This window comes from Corvus brachyrhynchos, unplaced genomic scaffold (genome assembly GCF_000691975.1).
Source record: "Corvus brachyrhynchos isolate BGI_N302 unplaced genomic scaffold, ASM69197v1 scaffold34, whole genome shotgun sequence".
Classification (NCBI taxonomy): Eukaryota; Metazoa; Chordata; class Aves; order Passeriformes; family Corvidae; genus Corvus; species Corvus brachyrhynchos.
Window position 1 is genome coordinate 4,239,660 of NW_008238126.1, and position 20,366 is coordinate 4,260,025.

Below are 20,366 nucleotides of genomic sequence, written 5' to 3' on the forward strand. Positions count from 1 at the left end.
TTACCAGTCCTGCTTCAAGAGACTCTGGTTTGGCTTCTCTTCCTGTGATCACTAGTAAAACTTGATTATTTCTGTTTCAGAAGTCCTCAGACAACTTTTTTTTCTTCTATCCAGATGCAAGTGATAATCCTGGGATAAATTATTATTTTTGTTGACAACATTAAGGGGAAAAAAAAAAAAGACAAACTTTTTTTTGTTGTTTTAACAGCTAATATTTTATTATTGAAATACCCAAGTCATAGGAGTTTTTGAATAATTCCATTTGTACTTCTGCTTGAAAGTATCTTGTACATTCTTGTTACTTTTGGGATATTTGAAGTCTGTGTTTGTAATCTCTTTGATTAAAAGAAAAAAGATCCTTATTTAAAAAAAGTTTAGGAATGCAAAATTTATTATTTGCATAAACATCATAAAGCTTATTTTGAGAAGGTCTTTTATGTGATGACCCATTCTTTTTAAAGCAAAGGCCATTTCAGGGAGAGAAGACAATATCAGAGTGGTGGAGGTTCAGTTTTCTTTAGTGGTGAAGTACCCCAAGGCAATCATTCCCCAGCCTGCATCATTCAAGGGTCCTTCCTTCCTTCCCAAGGCAGGACTTTGTATTTGTCGTGGTTGAATGTTTTAAGGTTCCTCTCGGCCTGTCCCTTGTCTAAGAATGAAGTGTGAGTTAGCCAGGATAAATACAAAGTATCACTGGAAACTTAGTGATTCCTTTGCACAATATGAGTTAATGCTATGTATACAGTACTTTTTTTAACAATTATAAATAGCAAAGAGTAATTCAATAAATATTTAATCAGAGACTAAACATTTGAATAATTTTGAGAAGATTCAAAACTGGAAGCAATTTTTTTTCCTTAAAAATGTAAGGAAATAAATTACAGCCAACAATACAAGTGATGAAGTTTCAGACATATATCTTAAAATATGAACAAGTTACGAGTGAGATACAGGATTTCACATATTACAGCTACATGATGATCCCATTTATTAAATCCTGGTCATTCAGAGGAATTTAAGTGAGTACCAAAAATTACCTACATGTACAATGTAATCTTCTGTGATGATTAGATTGAAAATTTTTAGGTATATCTGGGAAAATACAGAATGGTGCTTACTTTGGACATATTTAGACATGGATTTTCAAATTTATGTATTTCTGGGTTTTTTCAAACTGTTATGGGAAAATCCACAATTGTTTGGACAAGCTCATAAGTACTTGCTTTACTTGAGCATTGTGAAATTGTGACAGAAACTTCACGTTTGGGTTTGTGCAAACATTTCTTAAGTTGCCTAACGGGTCATGGACAAGACCAATGCACTTTTCTGGAGCATTGTACTCACGCTGCACATCTGCCAGTCTGCACTTCCACAGTTCCATGGGAGAAAATGTATTTAAAATAAGGTTTAAAATAACCTTGTGGGGAGAAATGTCAGTGTGAAGTTGAGTAATTCTAGGTGCTGTTGGTCATAGAGCTGAAAATCACAATAGCTTTCTAATTTGGGCTTACATTTTCAAGTAGCCAACTGAGAAACAAGTGAATTAAAGTACAACTCTGCCATCTTTCTTACACTGTAATTTTCTCAAGTCTGAAAGTTCAACTCGAGTTCTGAAAGTAGTTTGCTGACTTTTTGCTGCAAGAGTTGTGCTTGAGAACTAAGTAACACACTAGAGCATACAACGGTTTCAACAAGCTCAGTATGACTGAGGAACAGTGACTTTGGTCTGTCAAATCTAAATAAAAAATTGCATGCTATGTGAAAGATGGATAATACAAAGGTGTTGTTTTAACTTCATTGCTCAGAAATAGTTAACACATTAAGAATGCTGTTGATAAGATGAAGATTTTGTTTAGGAAAGTCTAGAGAATTTCTAAAGAAGCAAGGGTAAGTAGAAATCTGTAATGGATTTCTGGCCAGATTATTTTGGATCTATCTATATAATTTGATTTGGAAAAAACTGAAGTATTTCCTGCTTAATTTTTCAGAGTATTCTCTGTTGAATAGCTGAAAATTTAATAATTTCTTCTGTTTCATATCCTAAATTAGAGAAAGCCTGGTAAGGTCAGCTGTATGAGCAGTTTTCAAAATACTTGTAGTGGTTAACAGAAGCTTTAAAAAAACCGGATAGTAGAAATTTTTAACTCCAGCTCTAATAGAAATGCAGCTGGAGGACAAAGCTTTAACAGACAGAATATTACATGGTGTAGTCAGTTGCTAAGGAAAAAGCTTCAAAACAGTTTGTCTAAATCAAAACTACTTCAAAAAATTTTCAGTTACCTTCTCCATAGAATCATAGAATTTACTGGGTTGGAAGGGACCCATCGGGATCATCAAGTCCAACTGGCCCTGCACAGGACACCCCAACAGTCACATCCTGTGCCTGAGGGCATTGTCCAAACACTCCTTGAGCTCTGTCCTTGGTGCTGTAACCATTGCCCTGGGGAGCCTGTTCCCCTTTGAAAAATACATATTTCTTCTATTCTGCCTTCAAATGTAACCTTGCGAAAATGGGTTAGTATATGGGGCAGATGTTTCTGCCTGTTGTTTTCTTCACTTACAACTTCTAATTATTTTTTCTTTGTTTTACAGTTTACATAAAATCCTGATGGATCTGCAGAATCAGCAGCTGGCCCAGCTAGCTGATTGGCTGACAAAAACTGAGGAAAGGACAAAGAAAACTGATTTGGAGCCCTTAGGTCCAGATCTAGAGGACCTAAAGCGTCAAATAGAAGAACATAAGGTATGCTGTGGTATGCTTCCAAAGGCATAAAAAACAAATTGGGTGTTTGACATTTTAAAAGCTCTACACCTGCCATTAGAGCATAGCAAAGTAATATGAAGTCTTGGTTTAATATTTATTGTTCTGTACACTTAACAAGCTTTTGTAGACTTATTTTATCACAACTTTGAGTTTTATTCTGATATAAAAAAAGAATTGCTTTCTTTTTATATGTAAGCAATATACTAAAATATGCAAGGCAGCTGTAACATCTTTTCATTACATTACAATAAATATGCATCAGCTTTTTTTAATGCCTGTGTTACTTCTTCTTGCATCTTCTTTTTTCCCTTACATGTTGTAGCAGCAATGATGCAGCAAAATACAAAGACCAGATAATTTTGTTAGGACTCTAGAGATTCTGAACATATATTTGCACTGAATATATATTACACACTCTAAAATGCACTACTTTCTAACTGTAGAAAATACTTTTTGGTAATGTATTTAAATAAAAAAATAACAAACTAATGAATAGAATGTAAGATGGAATTTAGCCAATTTTCTTCCACATTACATGAGGGTAATTTTTTAATTGGAAGAATTAAGAACTAAAAAGTGAGAGAGGATTGCTTGTGTAATAGATTCATTCAATTTACTGGATTAGATTGCTTTGCTTCATATTAATTTAGATTTAAAAATAAATTTAAATATGTGTCTATAGCACATGTTGATGAAGATAAGGAAACAGAAAAGTATAGAAAACAGAGATGATTTGTGATGTTTTAGAGATTTAATGTGATGACCTGTTAATGTTTCTGCATTGGTGGCTCAAAGCAGTTCTGTTCCATGCTATCTTGAGAGATTTTAGCACCTGATGCTTCATGGTTTGTGTCAGTGCTAACCCAGGTTTTAGAGGGCAGATCATCCTGAAAAACAATTCAAACTGAAATCAGCTTTTACAGTTCTTTTAAAAAGAGGTCAAAAACTGCAAAAGACTTCATGATCCACTTGTGTGTTCAAGATGATTTCTTTGCATTCTGATTAAGGAGTGCTACTGAAGAAGAATACAAATTCTGCAGCTCCTGCTGCTGTTTGTGCTGTCTCTGCTTGCCCTGTGAGGAGACAATGTATTTCAGTATGTGGGTTTACTAGCTAGTGATATTTTCTGACATTAAATTTTCTTTTTAAAATAGACGGCAGGTAATTATGAAATGGTAATTAGAGAAAGAAAGAGGAAAGATTTTGAATACATCAGTACTGAGACTCAAATAACTTTACCCCTATTTCTATGCATTTTATGCTTGAATACTAACATAAAATGTAACTCTTTTATTTATGCAATCTCATTACGCTGCTTCTTTCCTATACTGAGAAAAATGGGTATTTACCTTGTATTTGAAGATTCTGAGCGAAGACATGCAGAAACTTCTCTTCCACGTAATAGTTCTTCATTCTTGGTGTGCTAAGTTAGTGAATATTATTTATTTATGTGTACTTTCAAATCTGTTTCCTGTGCAAGACACAATTTAGCTAGAAATGATGGAAATAAAAGGTTTTGGGTTTAATTTTAATTACATTTGCATTCATTTATCATTTAACTTATTCAGAAGTCAAAGTACAGGGTTTTCCACTCTTTCAATTATTGAGAGAAAATTTCATATAATTTTATTGTGTATTATATATAGCAAAGCTTCCTCCTACATCAAGGGCTAAAACAATGGAATTTTAGTAGGACAGTTATTGCTTCGTTGTTAAACAAGCACAGAAAAAAATCTTACATGACTCATATTTTCATTTAGTCTCACATGACTCTGGTTGTATCAGGAAACAATGTTTGGTAAATTCATATGTGGAACCAAAAGTTAGAAGATCTAAAAGGCAAGCATCATTTCAAATGAAACAGACTTCAGCAAAAATGATAGGTTTGGGTAGTTGTCATCCTGTCTCTGTCTCCTCTTTACCTTAATAATTTTGCCTTCTCCTCTTTACCTGTTCATTAGCAGGTACTTTTCACTCTATTTAATTCATGTTATGTATCCCCCTTTGACTTATTATTTCCATACATCTAATTTCATTATTCTATGCATTTTAAAATGACGTTGCAAAAGTATTGGTCTTGCGTTCTTGTGACTGACATTTCCGTTTCCCTGCTGGGTTATATTAAAAAAAAAAAAAAAAAAAAATCACTAATGTGTATTGGAAATGGCACCCAACACTCAGACCAGAGAAAGAACACAACATTCTTTCCAGCATCCTGCTTAGTTCAGAAATATATGAGGTTAATATCTTGATAGTACTGAAAATTTTCTGAGTGGACTAAAGTAATGGTGAACTCTAGAAAGTTTTATATCATTAGAAAGGTACAGAGTTCTGGTAAGAAATCTGGCACAGTCAATATATTTTGGAATAATAGTTAAACATTTCAGTAAAGAAGTATTATTTTTTAAAGTAGTGCTTTAAGTATTTTGTCTCGTATTACAATTATGCTTTTCTTAAAATTTTGTAAAGGGAGAAAGCTACTTTTCAGTAAAAATCTAGGGACTATTGGGCTGTCCAAGCAGAATATCATATTGGAAATGTTATAATTAATGAAAAAATTTTGCTTTTAATTGCACTGGTTTTATTATTCCAAATGATTATTATACCATATATAGTTAGTAGATTGCTATAGTTTCATTAACTTTCTAAAAACATCTAAGCCTTTTTAGTGCTAGGATTTTAGTGCTTCAAATTAATTCAAAAGCTAAGATGAGACACTTCTTCAGTGTCCAAATATCAGGATGGATTTGTCTTTGGATACTTGGATGACTTTGGTAGGCATTTTTATTCATTTTGAACTAGATTATGTTGGAGTGGTTTAAGTTGTTGTCTGATAGATAGGAATTAAAGGAATTGTGGAGTTTTATGAGTTTCTGTTGTTGCTATCTTTATTCATCAACATCTCTATCCATCTCACATTTTAAGTACCTGAAAATTTGCTATGTCTTTAATAAGCTCATGACAGCTTGTTAGAAATTTCCATTTAAATGATTTGAACAGAGTGTGCTCTTGCCTTGAAACTGTCCATCATAAATTCCTGTTCCAACAAGATCCTGTAAACAAACAATTTTCACCAATGAATTTCATGGTAAAAATAGACATTTGGGTTATAAAGAACAGTCTTTTACCTCAGAGTAAATTGAATCTTCCTGAGGATTAGCTAATGACTCAACTTTCTGGTTCATCTGTTCCATGACTTCTCAAGTCTTTCACAATGTGTGTGAGACTCCCACTTCCAAAGTGCCATATACTCCTGCACTTGCAGAGCATTGCTAACTCTGGTTTTGTTCTGGGATGCCATCTGTCAGATTCCAGCTAATAAGGAAATAAAAGTCACCTTGTCCATGGCTGTAGACTTACAGAGAAATGAATTTGTTTTGTGTGGCTTAAAGAGGGGGTTAAACGTGGGGGAAGTGAGCTGTATTATACACTCTGAGCCATGTGTGCTCTGCCTCCTCTTCCCTATCAAGTGCTGGGTCACAAAATGTTGAGAAGTCTAAATTCCAGGGATGGTTCTAGCAATTTGTGTACTTCACAGTCCTTGAGAATTGTTTTATAGTCTAGTTCTCTGAAGCAAATGGTACTCACAAGCATGAAAGTCAGAAAAAGATTCTTATATTGTCTCAATATGACCATGAAAAAAATTAATTCTGAAATGTGTGGTAAGATATTTATGCTCTGAAAACAAAGTAGTCTGGGAATTCCTTTGCTATTGCTTATAACCACATTATGTTTTGGTTTTTAAATTGTCACATAAAAATAATGTGTCTTAGGAAAAAGAGATTTAGAATGCATAACATCTTCAGCAAGGACTTCTTCATACCTGAGTGAATTACTCTGCATGAAAAAGCAGCAGAAAACCATGGCATGGTGAAATTTAACATAGTTGATAATACAGTCAAGGTTTCTTTTGTGACAAGGCCATGTTATTTTTCTGACTGTAACTATCCCAGTATATGTATTAATCCTTAGAACACACTCGGCTGAAGTATTGAGGACATAATCCAGGACTTTGGTTGCCCCCATTCTTTTGTTGTTTGAAACAAGTTAGAGACACCTAAAAAGTGCATCAGGCAAGATGGAATCCTGGATACCTTGGGGTTTTTTTTTCAGGGGAGTGGTATTAGGTCTTCTCTGTGGTTTTAATTTTCAGTACCAACACCAATTTAGTGCCTTCCATTTTTGTTGTTTGTCCTCAACAAAGGAAGGAGAAAATAGATGTGGCTGCTCAGTTCCCTGGTGCCAGCTCTGGGCTGGTTTGGATTTTATCAAACTATAGTGAAGGAGGGGTTCCATTTTTATGGTAACTGAGAAGAAAAAAAAAGAACGGCAAGAAAGTTTTTCCTCAGACATGCAGAAATCATGAAATGCCTTTGCTTCTTGCTTAGTTTCCTGGTTTCTGCAGTGAGTGAGACTAGGGTGCTACATGAGTCTCCTAAAGGTGGGTCACCTCCTGAGAAGTTTTCTCCTATGTAAATAATATTCTAGGGCTGCCAAGCTGAGGTTAGTATGTGGTTGTTTAATGAAAACCATGTAATTTTTAATGTTCTTACAATTTTGAAAAAATTAAATATTTTCATATATTAATATGAAGTACAAAATTGAATTCAGTGGCAATTTAAAATCTTCAGGCATGTATGCATATTATGTGAATATCCATAGATCAGCTACATAAACTCACTATATCATCTCTCACGCTATATTTTCAGTCTGGAATATTGTGATAAGAGTTAGGACTTGTGAGTGAGTAACTTTAAGCTCTGAAATTCTCATAGTTGGTAGTTACGTGAGTTAATCAGTCAATGGTACACTTTTTTGGTTGTTTTGGTTTTTTGTTGTTTGGGGTTTTTTTTTGCTTTGGAACATGTTCTCTAACATGTATGCTTTAATTATAGGCATTTCAAGAAGATCTGGAGCAAGAACAAGTCAAGGTGAATTCCCTAACCCATATGGTAGTGGTGGTGGATGAAAACAGTGGAGATAGAGCTACTGCTGCACTGGAAGAGCAGCTTCAGGTAATGACTAAATGGCAGTGCTGGTCCCAAAAATTTGAAACAGGAAATTTTTAAAATAAGCAAAACCAGATAGTGAATGTGTACAGGATCATAATTGGTAGACAAACAATTGTTATCAAGAAATATTAAGATTATGCTATATTTTTCTAAAGCACTTTTGGGGGGAAATTAATGATTTATTTCCCATTATGTTTTCATGGCCATGTTTCTTAGGAAATGAAAGGAATAATCACTCAATTGTATTTTCTAAATACAATTACTTGAGTATCTTTAAAAGAGTGACATATTGGAGATACAATTGTGATAGAGCTAGCAGCCAAGATATTCTAAATGTTTGTTAAATATTAACTTGCTCATAATAAAATCTCACTATTTCACTTGCATCTTTAAGAAGTTGCTACTGCTGTACTATTTATATTCCAATGCTCTAACTTCTGAATGAAATTGCACAAATGAAAGTGGATAATTAATGTTGAGATACATTGAAGGAGGGTTCTCTTGTGTTGGTGGTCAGATGTCCAGGGACACAGCTCAAAAGGAATTGCAATATTACAACCAAGATTCCTTCTATTTTTCTGTTTCAGAAAGGAGAAAGTGTTTTTCTTTCATTTTGCTCCATTACCCAAGAAAATAAGAGTTTGTGGGTTTTAAGTCATTAAAACCCAAGGTTTTTCTAGAGAAGCTATCAATACATTCAGTGTAGCACAGGCAAATACCTGTGTGCTGTCTTGAATGCAGCTAATTTGGGTACCAGTACCAGTAAATCAGTAATTGGTTTGGAATTTAGTGTAGGTTTGGCTAAGATTCTGAGCACTGCCACTTCAAATATAAGTCTCATTTTTCTCTACTGCAACTACTTAGTCACTCAAGGAGCACAACCCAGCCAAGATAACAATACAGACTCTACTGATCCATAATTATTAATTCCTTTTGACTTCATCTTAAATGTCAGAACTGTGGTGTACCTGCTCAAAATAGTCTTAACCTTCCAGAATTTCTTGCCAGCCAGCTCCTTGGAACTGTTCAGTGGAATAAAGCAGATTGCTAGCAAGAACATGGCTCCAGAAGCTAAGCTAAACTTGTAAAATATCTTGAATGGAAGAAGAGAAAGAATAATTAACAGCATTTGATATTCACAGCACTTCATGAATTAGAAGATGTAGAAGTGAGAATTTTTAATAGTGTGAAAAACAAATGAAAGGTTGTTGGATTATTAGACATTTAATCTAATTTCACGTCTTCAGAAAGAAGAATTAAGGGAACATCAGGTGATACAGCTTCATCCCTTATTATTACAATGGTTGGAAAGGTACCATTAGTATCCTGTGCAACATCTGCAGCTGACCCATATTGGAATAAAACCTGAAATAGAACTCAGACATTACTGCAATACCTTAAAGAAACATAATGAATAATGAATGTAGATGAAACACTGTGGAAATACACCATTTGTATCTCTACTAGCAGAGAAAGCACCTGTTATTTGGAAAAAGTGTTCCCAATTGCTACTGTCTTGGAAAAAGTATGTTCCTTGAAAGATGCTGGCAAGACAGATCCTGAGTCCCCTCACCCTACAGCACAGGCCGCCTTTGAGCAGTGCATGCAGTGGTGTGGAACAGTCAATTTGCTCTCCTGTTACATCTTTTATTCACAATCTCTTACAGAAGAATCTGAAAGAAAAGTTAATAATCCCCGTGCTCTGGAAGTCAAAGAATATGGAGCAATATTACAGATGTTAATAAAACCCAAATACAGATATAAAGCTGTAGAGTTTAGAGTGTTAGGGAGGTTTGGAAACTTTCATGCTTTAAAGCCCAGGAGAACTGAGTTACCACAGTCCACCTGCTCTCCTAGTGAAATGTTACACCTCTTTTTCTGTGTACAGAAACTGTTTGGAAGTTTTTTTTCATATTGCATTCTGAATATAAACACAGGAGATAAAATGTGTTGGCAGGCACAACCATTAGAGCATTTGACAAAAAGTACAAAGGAGAAAAGTTCCCAAGCTTGATTATGTATCTGTCAGTCAGACTTCTAAAAGTAGAACAAAACAAGAGCATGAACTGTCAGACAAAAGAGCTTAATAAGACTGGCTCACTGAGATGCTGGTCAGGATCAGATTAGGAAGAAAATGAGCAGTTATTTCCGTGTAATAGTCAAAGATGCATTTTCCAAGCTGGTGAAATTCTGTTATGCTTTTCTTTTTGAGGTGGTGATTCCTGAAATATTTTCATATATATAAATATCTGTGTATGTATTGCATTTTTTTTTTTTTTAATATCTGTGTAAGACAATTTTTTAAAGCCTAAAATGAACTTGTTGAGATTTTAGGTCTCAGGAATGTTGACAAGAATCTATGCTAATTTTAAATGAACTGTATAGAAGTTCTTAAGTTTTATTGCCTATGCATAAACATATCTATTTAAGAGGCAATTAATGACAAAGAAGTCAAAAGTGTCCCCTGAAACAAATTATCCATTGAAAATTTAACTGTGCTTGGAATAATAACAGCAAAGAAAATTGCAGGGTTTTTCTTAGAAACAGCTGTCCCCCTAAGGTACTTTGAGAGACTACAGCTAGACTGGGTGAGTGTGAATATTAAAACTTCTTTTACATTACTTTGCTTACTTCACATATCAGTATGTGACATGTTGAGAGGCTCTGTTTATGCTACTACTGAGAACCAACTATTTAGACTTAGACCTCTGAGACCCCAATTAAAATACGTCCAAGGATTTACCAAGGCAGCTGCTGAATAAGGCTCAAATCTATATTTAGTGCTGCAAAATCAAACCACTTTACTAGCAAATCTGTTGTTGTACTCTGACTCGATTCTACAGGAAAAATGTGGGACATTATCTTCATCTCCGAGATGGCTGGATAACATACAGAAGCCATGAATGCAGGGAGATTTTTTCCCCTAATTGTACCCAGCAGACAACAGGTCTCTTAAGGACTCCTGTGGGCTAGCTCAAATTAGAGGCTTCCCCAGGTCTCAGGGGTCAGGGTCTGGGCTAGAAAGAAATATGTTTTAAGTGTATCAAATGCTACTTGATGGCTTATTCCTCTGCTGGGGGAAAGCAGCTGAGAGTGTAATTTCCAGGATTATATATTCATATTATTCAGGGTACTGTCCTTTGATTGAAGATGATATATGGGTAGTTCCTGTAAAAATACGTCAAAATAAGTGAGGAATTTTAAAGAATGAATAAGCTATTTCAGTTGACTCACTAACCACTTATGGCAGGAACTTATGTCCTATGAACTTCAGGGATTTCCAAGACCTGCTCATCACAACAGTATGATATTCCTGGTTGATGCCTGGGAAGTTGAAATCTCCCATAAGGACAAGGGCTACTGATCTAGAAATTTCTCCTAACTGCCTGTAGGATAACTCATCGGTGTTTACATCCTGAGCAGCCTGGAGTTCTCCATCCCAGGTCCTCAAACCTGGGGCTCATTCCACCAAGTCTCATTAATACCAAAGATATCATAGCTGTGGGGCCTGACCAGTGCTTCCAGTTTGTCCTGTTTGTTTCTCCAACTCGATGTGTTGGTGCATGAAGTGTTGAGCATTTCAAAACTGCACACAAAACTTATTGTTATATAGTAGAAACTGTATGGATGGGCTAAATATTCTGTTCTAAAGAGTTAATTTTGGATATAGGGAAAAGCATTTTTCCACTTTTTCCTCATTATTTTAAAAAAGTGGATAGCTATACCTGATTAGAAAAGCATTAAATGCAGGCTTGAAGTACATTATTTCACTCCAGTGTTTCCAAGAGTTATGTTTGTTTTACTCATTTTCTCCTGTTCTCAGGCTTCCTTACTTTGACCTTTTAGCAGACTAGAAATATTTCATCTTCTGCTTCTGATAGTCATAAGGAACATTCTTTTAGTATATTTGAGATATTATATGATGATGTATATAGAATACAAGTCTATATGGATCTGAGTAGAAAAAAAAATCTTCTTTTGCATGCAGATTTCTCCAAAAATTCAAGTTAGGGCTGTAAGAAAAAGCATTTTTTTACAGGATGGCATTTTACTTGTTAGTGTGGATTCAGTCAATTTCTCTGAAAATTTGTTTTCCCAGGTGTTAGGAGCACTTGCTGAAGTCTGAGTTTCTGGGCATCACACAGGCAACTGTTGGATGTGAATAGAGAGTTAAAGTTGAGCACCCTGTAATTTAGTGTAATAACTGCTTTATAAATAACAGTCCTGACATGATATTTCAAACTTGGAACTTCATATTTTAAATCTATTCAACCCAACACTGTATCTTGGTCTCATGGTTGTTATGGCCTCTCATGAGAGATAACTAGATTTAAGATAGGTCATAGAATCAGCACTTCTTTCAGTGCAGTTACTTGGTCATTTTGCTTACTTTATTAAAATAAAAGATCTTGTCAAATTATTGAGAAAAAAAAAGAGTAGGTTTTGTGGCTCTTTGAAGTCATATGCTGAAAACAGTATTTTGTATTAACATTTTTGCTGTGCAAATCAATATAGTTCTCAGAGTTAATGCAGAGCCAGATATTTGATCTTGTTCTCTTGAGGTTTTGGTGTTTTCTAGAGGACTGAAAAAAAAAAAATACTTTTTATGGTATACCACAGTGATAATTGATGGAGATGTTATTACAGTTGTTGAGAGAAAATTGTTTTTTTTCATGGGAGTCATTAAGAAAAGTCAGCTGCTTGAATGTGAGATATTTAAAACTTACTCAGGTATGGGGATTTTTATAAAGTAGCTATGAGGAAAGATATGATTATTGAATTAGTAATTAGCAAGGTAAAAAATGTTCAATTGAATATTTTTATGGTTTTAGTGTCCACTAAATGGAAAATTGTATCTGCTGACTTTTTACTGTGAAATAAAACTGTTAAAGCAACAAATTCAGACGGCATTCTGAAGTTTTATCTTTCATTTCCTAGGAGGTGAAACTTAATTTTTTTATTTCTGATAGAAAATATGGTTCTAATTGTTATCCCTTGGTTTTAAGAATCCACTATTTGGATGCTACATTTTTGCTAAAATTAAATTATAATCTCTATGAGGAATATGTAAATGCAAAAGATACAGCATTATATAATATCTCAAATTATAAGGGACCCATAAGAGTCCTGAAGTAAATAACTAAATATGAAAAAAGAAGAAACTACTATCTTTTTGTCAGGATGTGTTTCTGAAGTGGATGAAAAATTAAGAATGCAGTAGTTTAAGTATCTTTCAGATGTTTATAAGAGATTTTTTATTTTGGAGCAGCTGAATAACTTGCATCTGATGCCCAGGGGTAATCAAGTCACTATAAATCATTGTAATAAAAGTGTTGTAGCATCAGCTAAAATAAGGGAGAAGAGAAAAAGGTGCTGTTTTATGTAATATAAATACATATGTTGTAGCATATGCTACAAATACCTGGGAAACCTCAGTGGGATTTGTGCTGGTGTGGAAGTTTATATGGGTGGGTTTTTTTCCACTGCAATATTTTAAAAGAGGTAAGAACTTTGACCAACTGTACTGTACTGATGCAGCTTAAAAGCCAAATGCTTTTTTCTTTGACCACACCTTAGGGACATCATTTTTATGTTTCAAGTAGTTCTGTTTTGGGCATCATAAAGTTTTGAAACAGAATGGGTTTTTGAAAGTGTAGTACTAGAGACTTGCTAGAAAACTGTCTGTAGATTAGTTTTAAAATATTCTGTCTTTAGATCTATTGCTTTCCCTTTTCTCTCCATTTTGGTTTTATTTCAAATGATGCTAAAATCCAATTCAGTGTGACATGCAACATATTTTAAGGGCACATGCTCAAAAAAAATATTTCCATTAAAAAATTGTAATGCCATAGGGAAAACAGATTTTCTTGTTTAGGAAGAAAAGAGCAAACAAATGCAAAATTCTCTTTTGTGTTTCTCTCTCCAGCACTTTGGAAAACGGTGGGCAGCCATCTGTAGATGGACAGAAGAGCGATGGGTCCTCCTGCAAGATATTCTTCGTAAATGGCAGCATTTTGCAGAAGAGCAGGTGAGTAGCTTTTTAGCAGTTATAAACTGGAATGTTCTTCAAAATATTATAGGAAATATAATAATAATATATATAGTATATATAGGAAAGGCCTGACGGAAGCTTTTTCTCTCCAATTTTATTTCAGTGCCTTTTTGATGCATGGCTTACTGAGAAAGAGGATGCTGTGAGCAAAATTCATACAACTGGCTTTGGAGATCAAAATGAAATGCTGACCAATCTAAGCAAATTAGCTGTATGTATATTTTCATTCTTCTATTTTATGTTCAGCTTCCTTAATCTGAGTCTGAATGCACATGGCTTTACCCCACTCTCACACTGTATGGTTTAACAGAACTTCTGTTTCATACTTTGGGACTGGGCATTGCCTCCTGTGGATAGAATAAGTTGTTTCATAGCCTTGCTGATAAAGGAACCGGTTGATACAGGAGTTTTTCTTGGTTGCATCTTCGGTCAAAAGCTCATGAAATAAAATAGCAATGGGGTGTCTTAAAAATACGTATACTTTTGTAGTGATAGTTTCTTTGTTGATGCTGTTGGTGTGTGTACTGTGTGTGAGACTCAGTTGATAGACATCTGTGCAAAGGCAAATGCATAGTAAGTACTTACCATACAGCAAACCCTGTCGTACGTTCCTTGAACTTCAAAAAGCTAAAGGCTCAGAAGTTATGAAGTGTTGAAATTAGTATTACTTTACAGCTATACCTCAGCATCAGAAATGTAGTTACATGCACAAGATGCACCCTTTTCACCACATCCTCCACCTCACTCTTCAGCAAATGCTCCACTGTGCATGGTCTTTATGGAGGGAATTTAGGTCTGGCTGTGCCTGTAGAGGTGAGAACCTTGTTGCAGCCTAGACTTACCAATGGCTTTGCAGCAGTAGGACCTTTGTAAAGAACACGATATGGTATGTGCTATTTCTGTATGCAATCATGACTGTCTCTGCATTTAGAGGAAAGGAAGCAGTCATGTCCATGCTTTGGTGAAAATAGGTAAATTATTGCTCTATTAGGAACAAAACTGGTAATCTTTTCAGGCAGGAACAGTTCTCTATTATTAATTAGATATTATTAAGTAATAAATATAATGGCATACAATTAATAATTATACATTAGTCATTAATTGTTACTGGATATACATATCTTGGTTATGTATATCTAAGGCTCAACCTTAGATTTTTAAAAATTGATTTAGGATTTATGTCCTTCTCATCATTCTGCATTAAAAAGTAGAAACATTCAGGCTCTGGGTTAATAAAAATACCATGATGTTTCTGAGGTTTAAGTAACTGTGATGTTTCTAAAATTTGCTCTATTTTATCCTCACATATACAAATGTATAAAGCCGAAAAAAAAATGTACTTACAGACTGATGGTTTAATTCCATTTTAGCTGGTCTAGAATTATTGGTAGATGTTCCTTTGATTCATAAAATGACTCAGTCATTAATGTACAAACCAAAAGATTGATTTTTAGCATAATCTTGACACATTGTAATTATTAAACTGCCATATATTTTTTTTTTCTCCTCTCCTTTCTTTTTCCTTCTGCAGCTCCTTAGGGTTTAGTAAAAATATGCATTTAGAAGTACAGACTTGGATTTTGATTAAAGATTACTTAGGATTAAGTCAATTTCTTTGTAAAGGAAGGAAAACGTGTATTTGCCTCAGTGTATATACTTCTTGGAAATTCTAACAATCTAACACGTGAGCAATCTTGAAGTTGACTTCAAGCCAGGCTTTTAACACGTAATGGATTGGAGACAACTCAGCATGCTTTAGAGTTCCTTCATGAAGAAAAATGTATTACAAGAAATTCAAATTTATTCAAATAATTTGTACTTTTGGATTTCAGAAGGTTGCTAGAGGACATAGGTACAGAAGGTTGAAATGTTTGTCACAAACTGTGAAGTAGCAGACTATTAATGGTTTGCAAGTCTTAAGCATAGGGCCAGTTTGGATACTTTTCAGAATTGCTTAAAAATATGATGTTAAGAAGGAAACACTTTCGTAATATTTTCATAAGTTTCATTAATGAACTCTTATGAAGTTAAAATTATGTTAAAATTATGCTGCCAGTTTAAATTGTTACCCATTTTTGTCCTGAAATAATTGTGGTCTTTCAGGAAACTGAGTGAACAACATAAAATAGTAAATAAAGTGATTTTTCCATATTCCTGAACATCAGCAAGAATCATGTCATCCTTAACAGAACAGGTGGAGTTTATTAATTGCAACTTAATCTTTTTTACACATGAGTAACTTTGGTCTTTTCAGAAACATGATTCATAATGCAATAGTTTAGGTGTGTAAATATTGTTTGTATAGTAGAAGAACACTGCCTCTTTAGTGTCTTTGATTTGCATCAGAAAAATATCTTTTACTTTTGGAATTCCTCTATCAGGTTTTAGACTGAGTAGCAGTTGTTACCAAATTCCAGGGAGTATGTGTTTTGACATTCACACAATGCCAAATTGACAGAAGTTTAGTGTATGACAATTTATTATTTTTATCTTGTCTGAATCTTCAGGAATTTGTATTAATACATCAGCCACATGAAATTTTTTTGCAGGGAATATATCCTCCTGCTCTTGGACTGGCTTTTAGAAATAGGGAAAAATGGGATCAAGCTGTCCTGACCCTGACATGCATGTCGTGCCTGTCTTTTGGTGTATTTTATTTTGGACTTAGACACGTGTTTGAATGTGGCAGAGGAGAAGCTGTTACTCTTACAATTAGACCTGAATTGTGAAAGTGAGTCTGTGACGGAAGGAAAATATTTATTTTCCCTTAGTATAAAAGTGTTTATATTCTTAACAATATGATAGCTTGGTCCCTCACTTATTCAGTCATTTCCAGCAAGAAATTACAGCATTAGCTGCTCCTGTTAGACCTTAAGAATTTTAAGTTTGATATTCTAATATGGCATAAGAGCTTCCAGCCTATGTTTTCTGCATCTCTTACATGTAGAATGTGGCCAGATTAAGGTTGTGTTCTTTTGCCAAACTCCTAAGCCCGAAGGAAATTTCTGAAGGTAATTTATTAAACCATTTAGAATTGCGACTGTTGATTTGAAATTCTACAACCCTCCTACACGGCCCTAAGCATTCTAAAGTGATCAAAGTGAAATAATTCTGTTTAGAAAAAAATATTAATATCTACAGGTGGGATCTTGCTCCAGTGTGGGCGCTCCACAGGGTCACAATTTCCGTCAGAGCACATCTGCCTGTTCTGGTGTGGAGTCCTCCACAGAATGCAGTTTATTTCAAAGGATTTATTCAGTATTTTTATGTGAAAATTTATCTTGTCATTAACTCTCTTCTGGGATCTTCCTAGTTTAAAGGTCAGAGAAACTATTTAGCAGGTAGTTGCTCCAGTTCTTAAAATAGTTCCTTAAAATAACTGAGGTTTTTTTGGTTTTGTTTTTTTTTGTTTTGTTTTGTTTTGGTGTTTTTTTTTTTTTTTTTTTTTTTTTTTTTTTTTTTTTTTTATTTTTCCCCTCTATTTATTCACAGACACTATAATTGTCTCTTTAATTCTTACACAAGATGCAGGGTGAAACAGAGCATAGACTGAGCTGGAAGATGTGATGCACTGAGAATGTAGAATTGAGGTGAAATTTTGGTGCTATGTATGGCATATGTATGTCATATTCAATTTTTTTCTTTTAGAAAAAATACTGAGAGCTATTGCAAAGGTATACAAGATCTACCTCTACATATTTATAGTGTATGTTCCATTAATATAGAGTTAAATCTTTTTTTGTTTCACCTAATGCTTTTTTCTTTTTTTAACCTATAGAAAATAAGTTAGATATTACACGATTTTTGACTGGAATAAATTTCTTCGCAGCTGAAAACTTACTTTACAGTGGGTGTTGCTGGTTAGACTATTACAGTAAGCAAAGTTTTTGATCTTTAATGAAAAGAAAAAAGCAAGAATTAAAAATTTAAACACCCCAAAAATAGAACCACATTACCAAAAATAAGGAAATCACTTTATAACATTCATATATCAGGGCTTACAGTATGTACTCAACAGAAGTTATGACTGATATATTTGATAATTAATTTCATAAAGCAAACTTCAATGTCTTGTCTTCTGAACTGGCAAATTACATATTTTGCAGTTGCTATTATTATTTTAGGTCTATTCTTGTACTGGAAAAAAGCCCAAAGCATATTTTTGGTTATTGTGGCACACTGACAGGTTTTTAATGAAGAAATATGAAAACAGAATCTCCCAGTATAGTTTTCCAGATTGACTGTAGCTATCACAAAAGCATATTAAGTTGTAGTGAGCGGTATCTTTGAGAGAAATTTTTAGCATCCTTCCCTTTGTGTTTCACATCCCACTTGTGCTCCAAGTATCTTGGATTGATGCTGAACTCTTTGGTGTTGTGAGCTGGGGTGGTTGGAAATCAAGCACTGCTCTTCAGAGCTAAGTAATGTTTCACAGGATACCGTTTTTTATTATTCCAGTCAGTGTGTATGGTGGCTTCCACATGAGCTTTTTCTGACACTGTAGGCGTAAAAAAAGGTCAAATATAGCAGTGCTTGAAATTTAACATGCTAAACCTGTTTACATCTACTTTCCTCCATCTGTTAGAATCTCCTACTACTCTGAAAACAGATTCTTCAGTATAAAGTTAGCTTCTACTTCTCAAGGATGTATCAATTTAAATTTTGATATTAACTGTACCTACCATTAGTAATTACAATGTTTCAAACCAAATCTGATTAGAAAGAGTACTGATTACGAAGACAAATCTTTCTTTTGCTGAGTTGTATTTTTAATTACAATTTTGGATTATATAGCTGTAGAAAAGTATATGTAGACTAAATTCTGTTGTCTAACCACTTGTTTGATTATCCCTGTCATGTGTTGGGAATTAGAATGCAATCCACAACTGCATGGGAAAGTTCAAAATTTGGCCATGGTCAGCAGGGTTAGGGTGTAGAGAATGAATGTTCAAGGAATGGAAATCAGTGGAGTAAAGCAGTTAAGGCTTTAAAAAGTAAACCCAGGTAAGAACTGAAACTATGAATGATCCTTGGATTTGTGAACAGCCTGTTTTGAACAGCCTGTTTGTGAACTCCTGTTTCTCAGGAGTTTCAAGGTCCCTTGGCAGTGTTTTTTTTGTTTTTCTGTTTGTCTGGGCTTTTTTTGTTTTGTTTGGGTTCTTTTTTTTTTTTTTTTTTTTTTTGGGGGGGGGCGGGGGTTGGGTTTTTTCATTTGTATGTTTTAATCCTGGTTTGGATCAAATACTATTTTTCTAGGAAACTTTTTTCAATATGCAATATATAGCAAAGTACATTGAAACTTTAAAGAAAAGCTGTTTGACATGTAATTACATGATATAGGGGTTAGCATTGGTGCAGTTTTGAGGCTATTCCTGTAAGACAACTGTTAGCTTTTTGATTCATGTCACCACCTGAAGCCTGCTGTGAGGTTTGGAGTTGCCCCACCTGCCATATTATGTTGCTTTGCAAAGTGCAGTGTGTGCATTCCACTATGTAAGCTCTGCCAGTAGTTTTTATGGTAACAACATCATGGAATTATAGGAGCCCTTACCCATTTTCAGCTCTTTATGATGCTCTCCTCATGATTTTTCTTCTAAGTTTGTTGGATTCCTTTTTTGTGACTGTTTTGGTTTGGGGTTTTTTATGTAAGAATGTGTGTTCTTCCTTCTGTTACTTTGTTTAACAGATTCTAAAAGGAGATCTAGAAATGAAAAGGCAAATGATGAGTAAGCTGAAGTTGCTCAGCCAAGATCTCCTCGTAGCTGTGAAAAATAAAGCAGTGGCTCAAAAGCTGGAAAGTCGTCTTGAAAATTTTGCCGAGCGCTGGGAAAGCCTTGTGCAGAAGGTGGAGAGCAATTCTAAGCAGGTTTGTAAAAACCGGTTTTATCAGTTTGTGACAGTCAAATGCTTGAAGTAGTTTTGGTGCTGTTTGTCATCTTGTTTTAATTTTTGCCCCTGCATGATTGCTTAAGACATATTTTATTTTTAGGACAGCATAATACAAATGTAATATAACTTTCCAGAATTTTATTTCTCTCTTTAGTTTTTAATCTCTCTTTATAGTGTTGATTACTTTCTTGGGTTGTTAACTATGTTTTTAGGGATGATACAAACCATAATGAAAATACCTTTCCAGTTAATTTATTTTTAACCTATAATAACACACTTTTTTATAGCTGTCTCTTTGAAATAGCACATAGTCTTAAATTAGTGCCAGAACTGTCTGCTAGTTTAAGTGAAATTATTTTTTTTCAACAGTGAAAGTTTATAATTGATTGCTATTTTACTTCTGCATATCATATGCTGATTTACAGATTAAAAAGAGAGGGTACAAAAAAAAGAAATTTCTTGGAAAAATAAAGAAATCAATCTATACCTGTAACCAAAGTGACAATGAAAAAATATAACCTGCTATTATTTTTGAACACTTTCTCTTAACTATAATACATTTAGAAAAGAAATTGAGGTTTTAAACCAGGTAAAAATAATCAGCTCTCTGGTGTAGTACCTAAACCCATATACAATTATTTTGCCTAGA

At 34.2% G+C, this 20,366-nt stretch overlaps 1 protein-coding gene across 1 annotated transcript in view; it reads left to right on the top strand.

Annotated features, from left to right (window-relative positions):
- DMD (dystrophin) overlaps positions 1 to 20,366 on the top strand; it is an 896,220-nt gene that overhangs the window by 171,713 nt on the left and 704,141 nt on the right. The window contains exons 11-15 of the mRNA XM_017733467.1: positions 2,593 to 2,743; positions 7,660 to 7,779; positions 13,703 to 13,804; positions 13,932 to 14,039; positions 19,515 to 19,694. Of these exons, the coding sequence (XP_017588956.1) occupies positions 2,593 to 2,743; positions 7,660 to 7,779; positions 13,703 to 13,804; positions 13,932 to 14,039; positions 19,515 to 19,694 (661 nt within the window). The remainder of the gene's footprint in view (positions 1 to 2,592; positions 2,744 to 7,659; positions 7,780 to 13,702; positions 13,805 to 13,931; positions 14,040 to 19,514; positions 19,695 to 20,366) is intronic.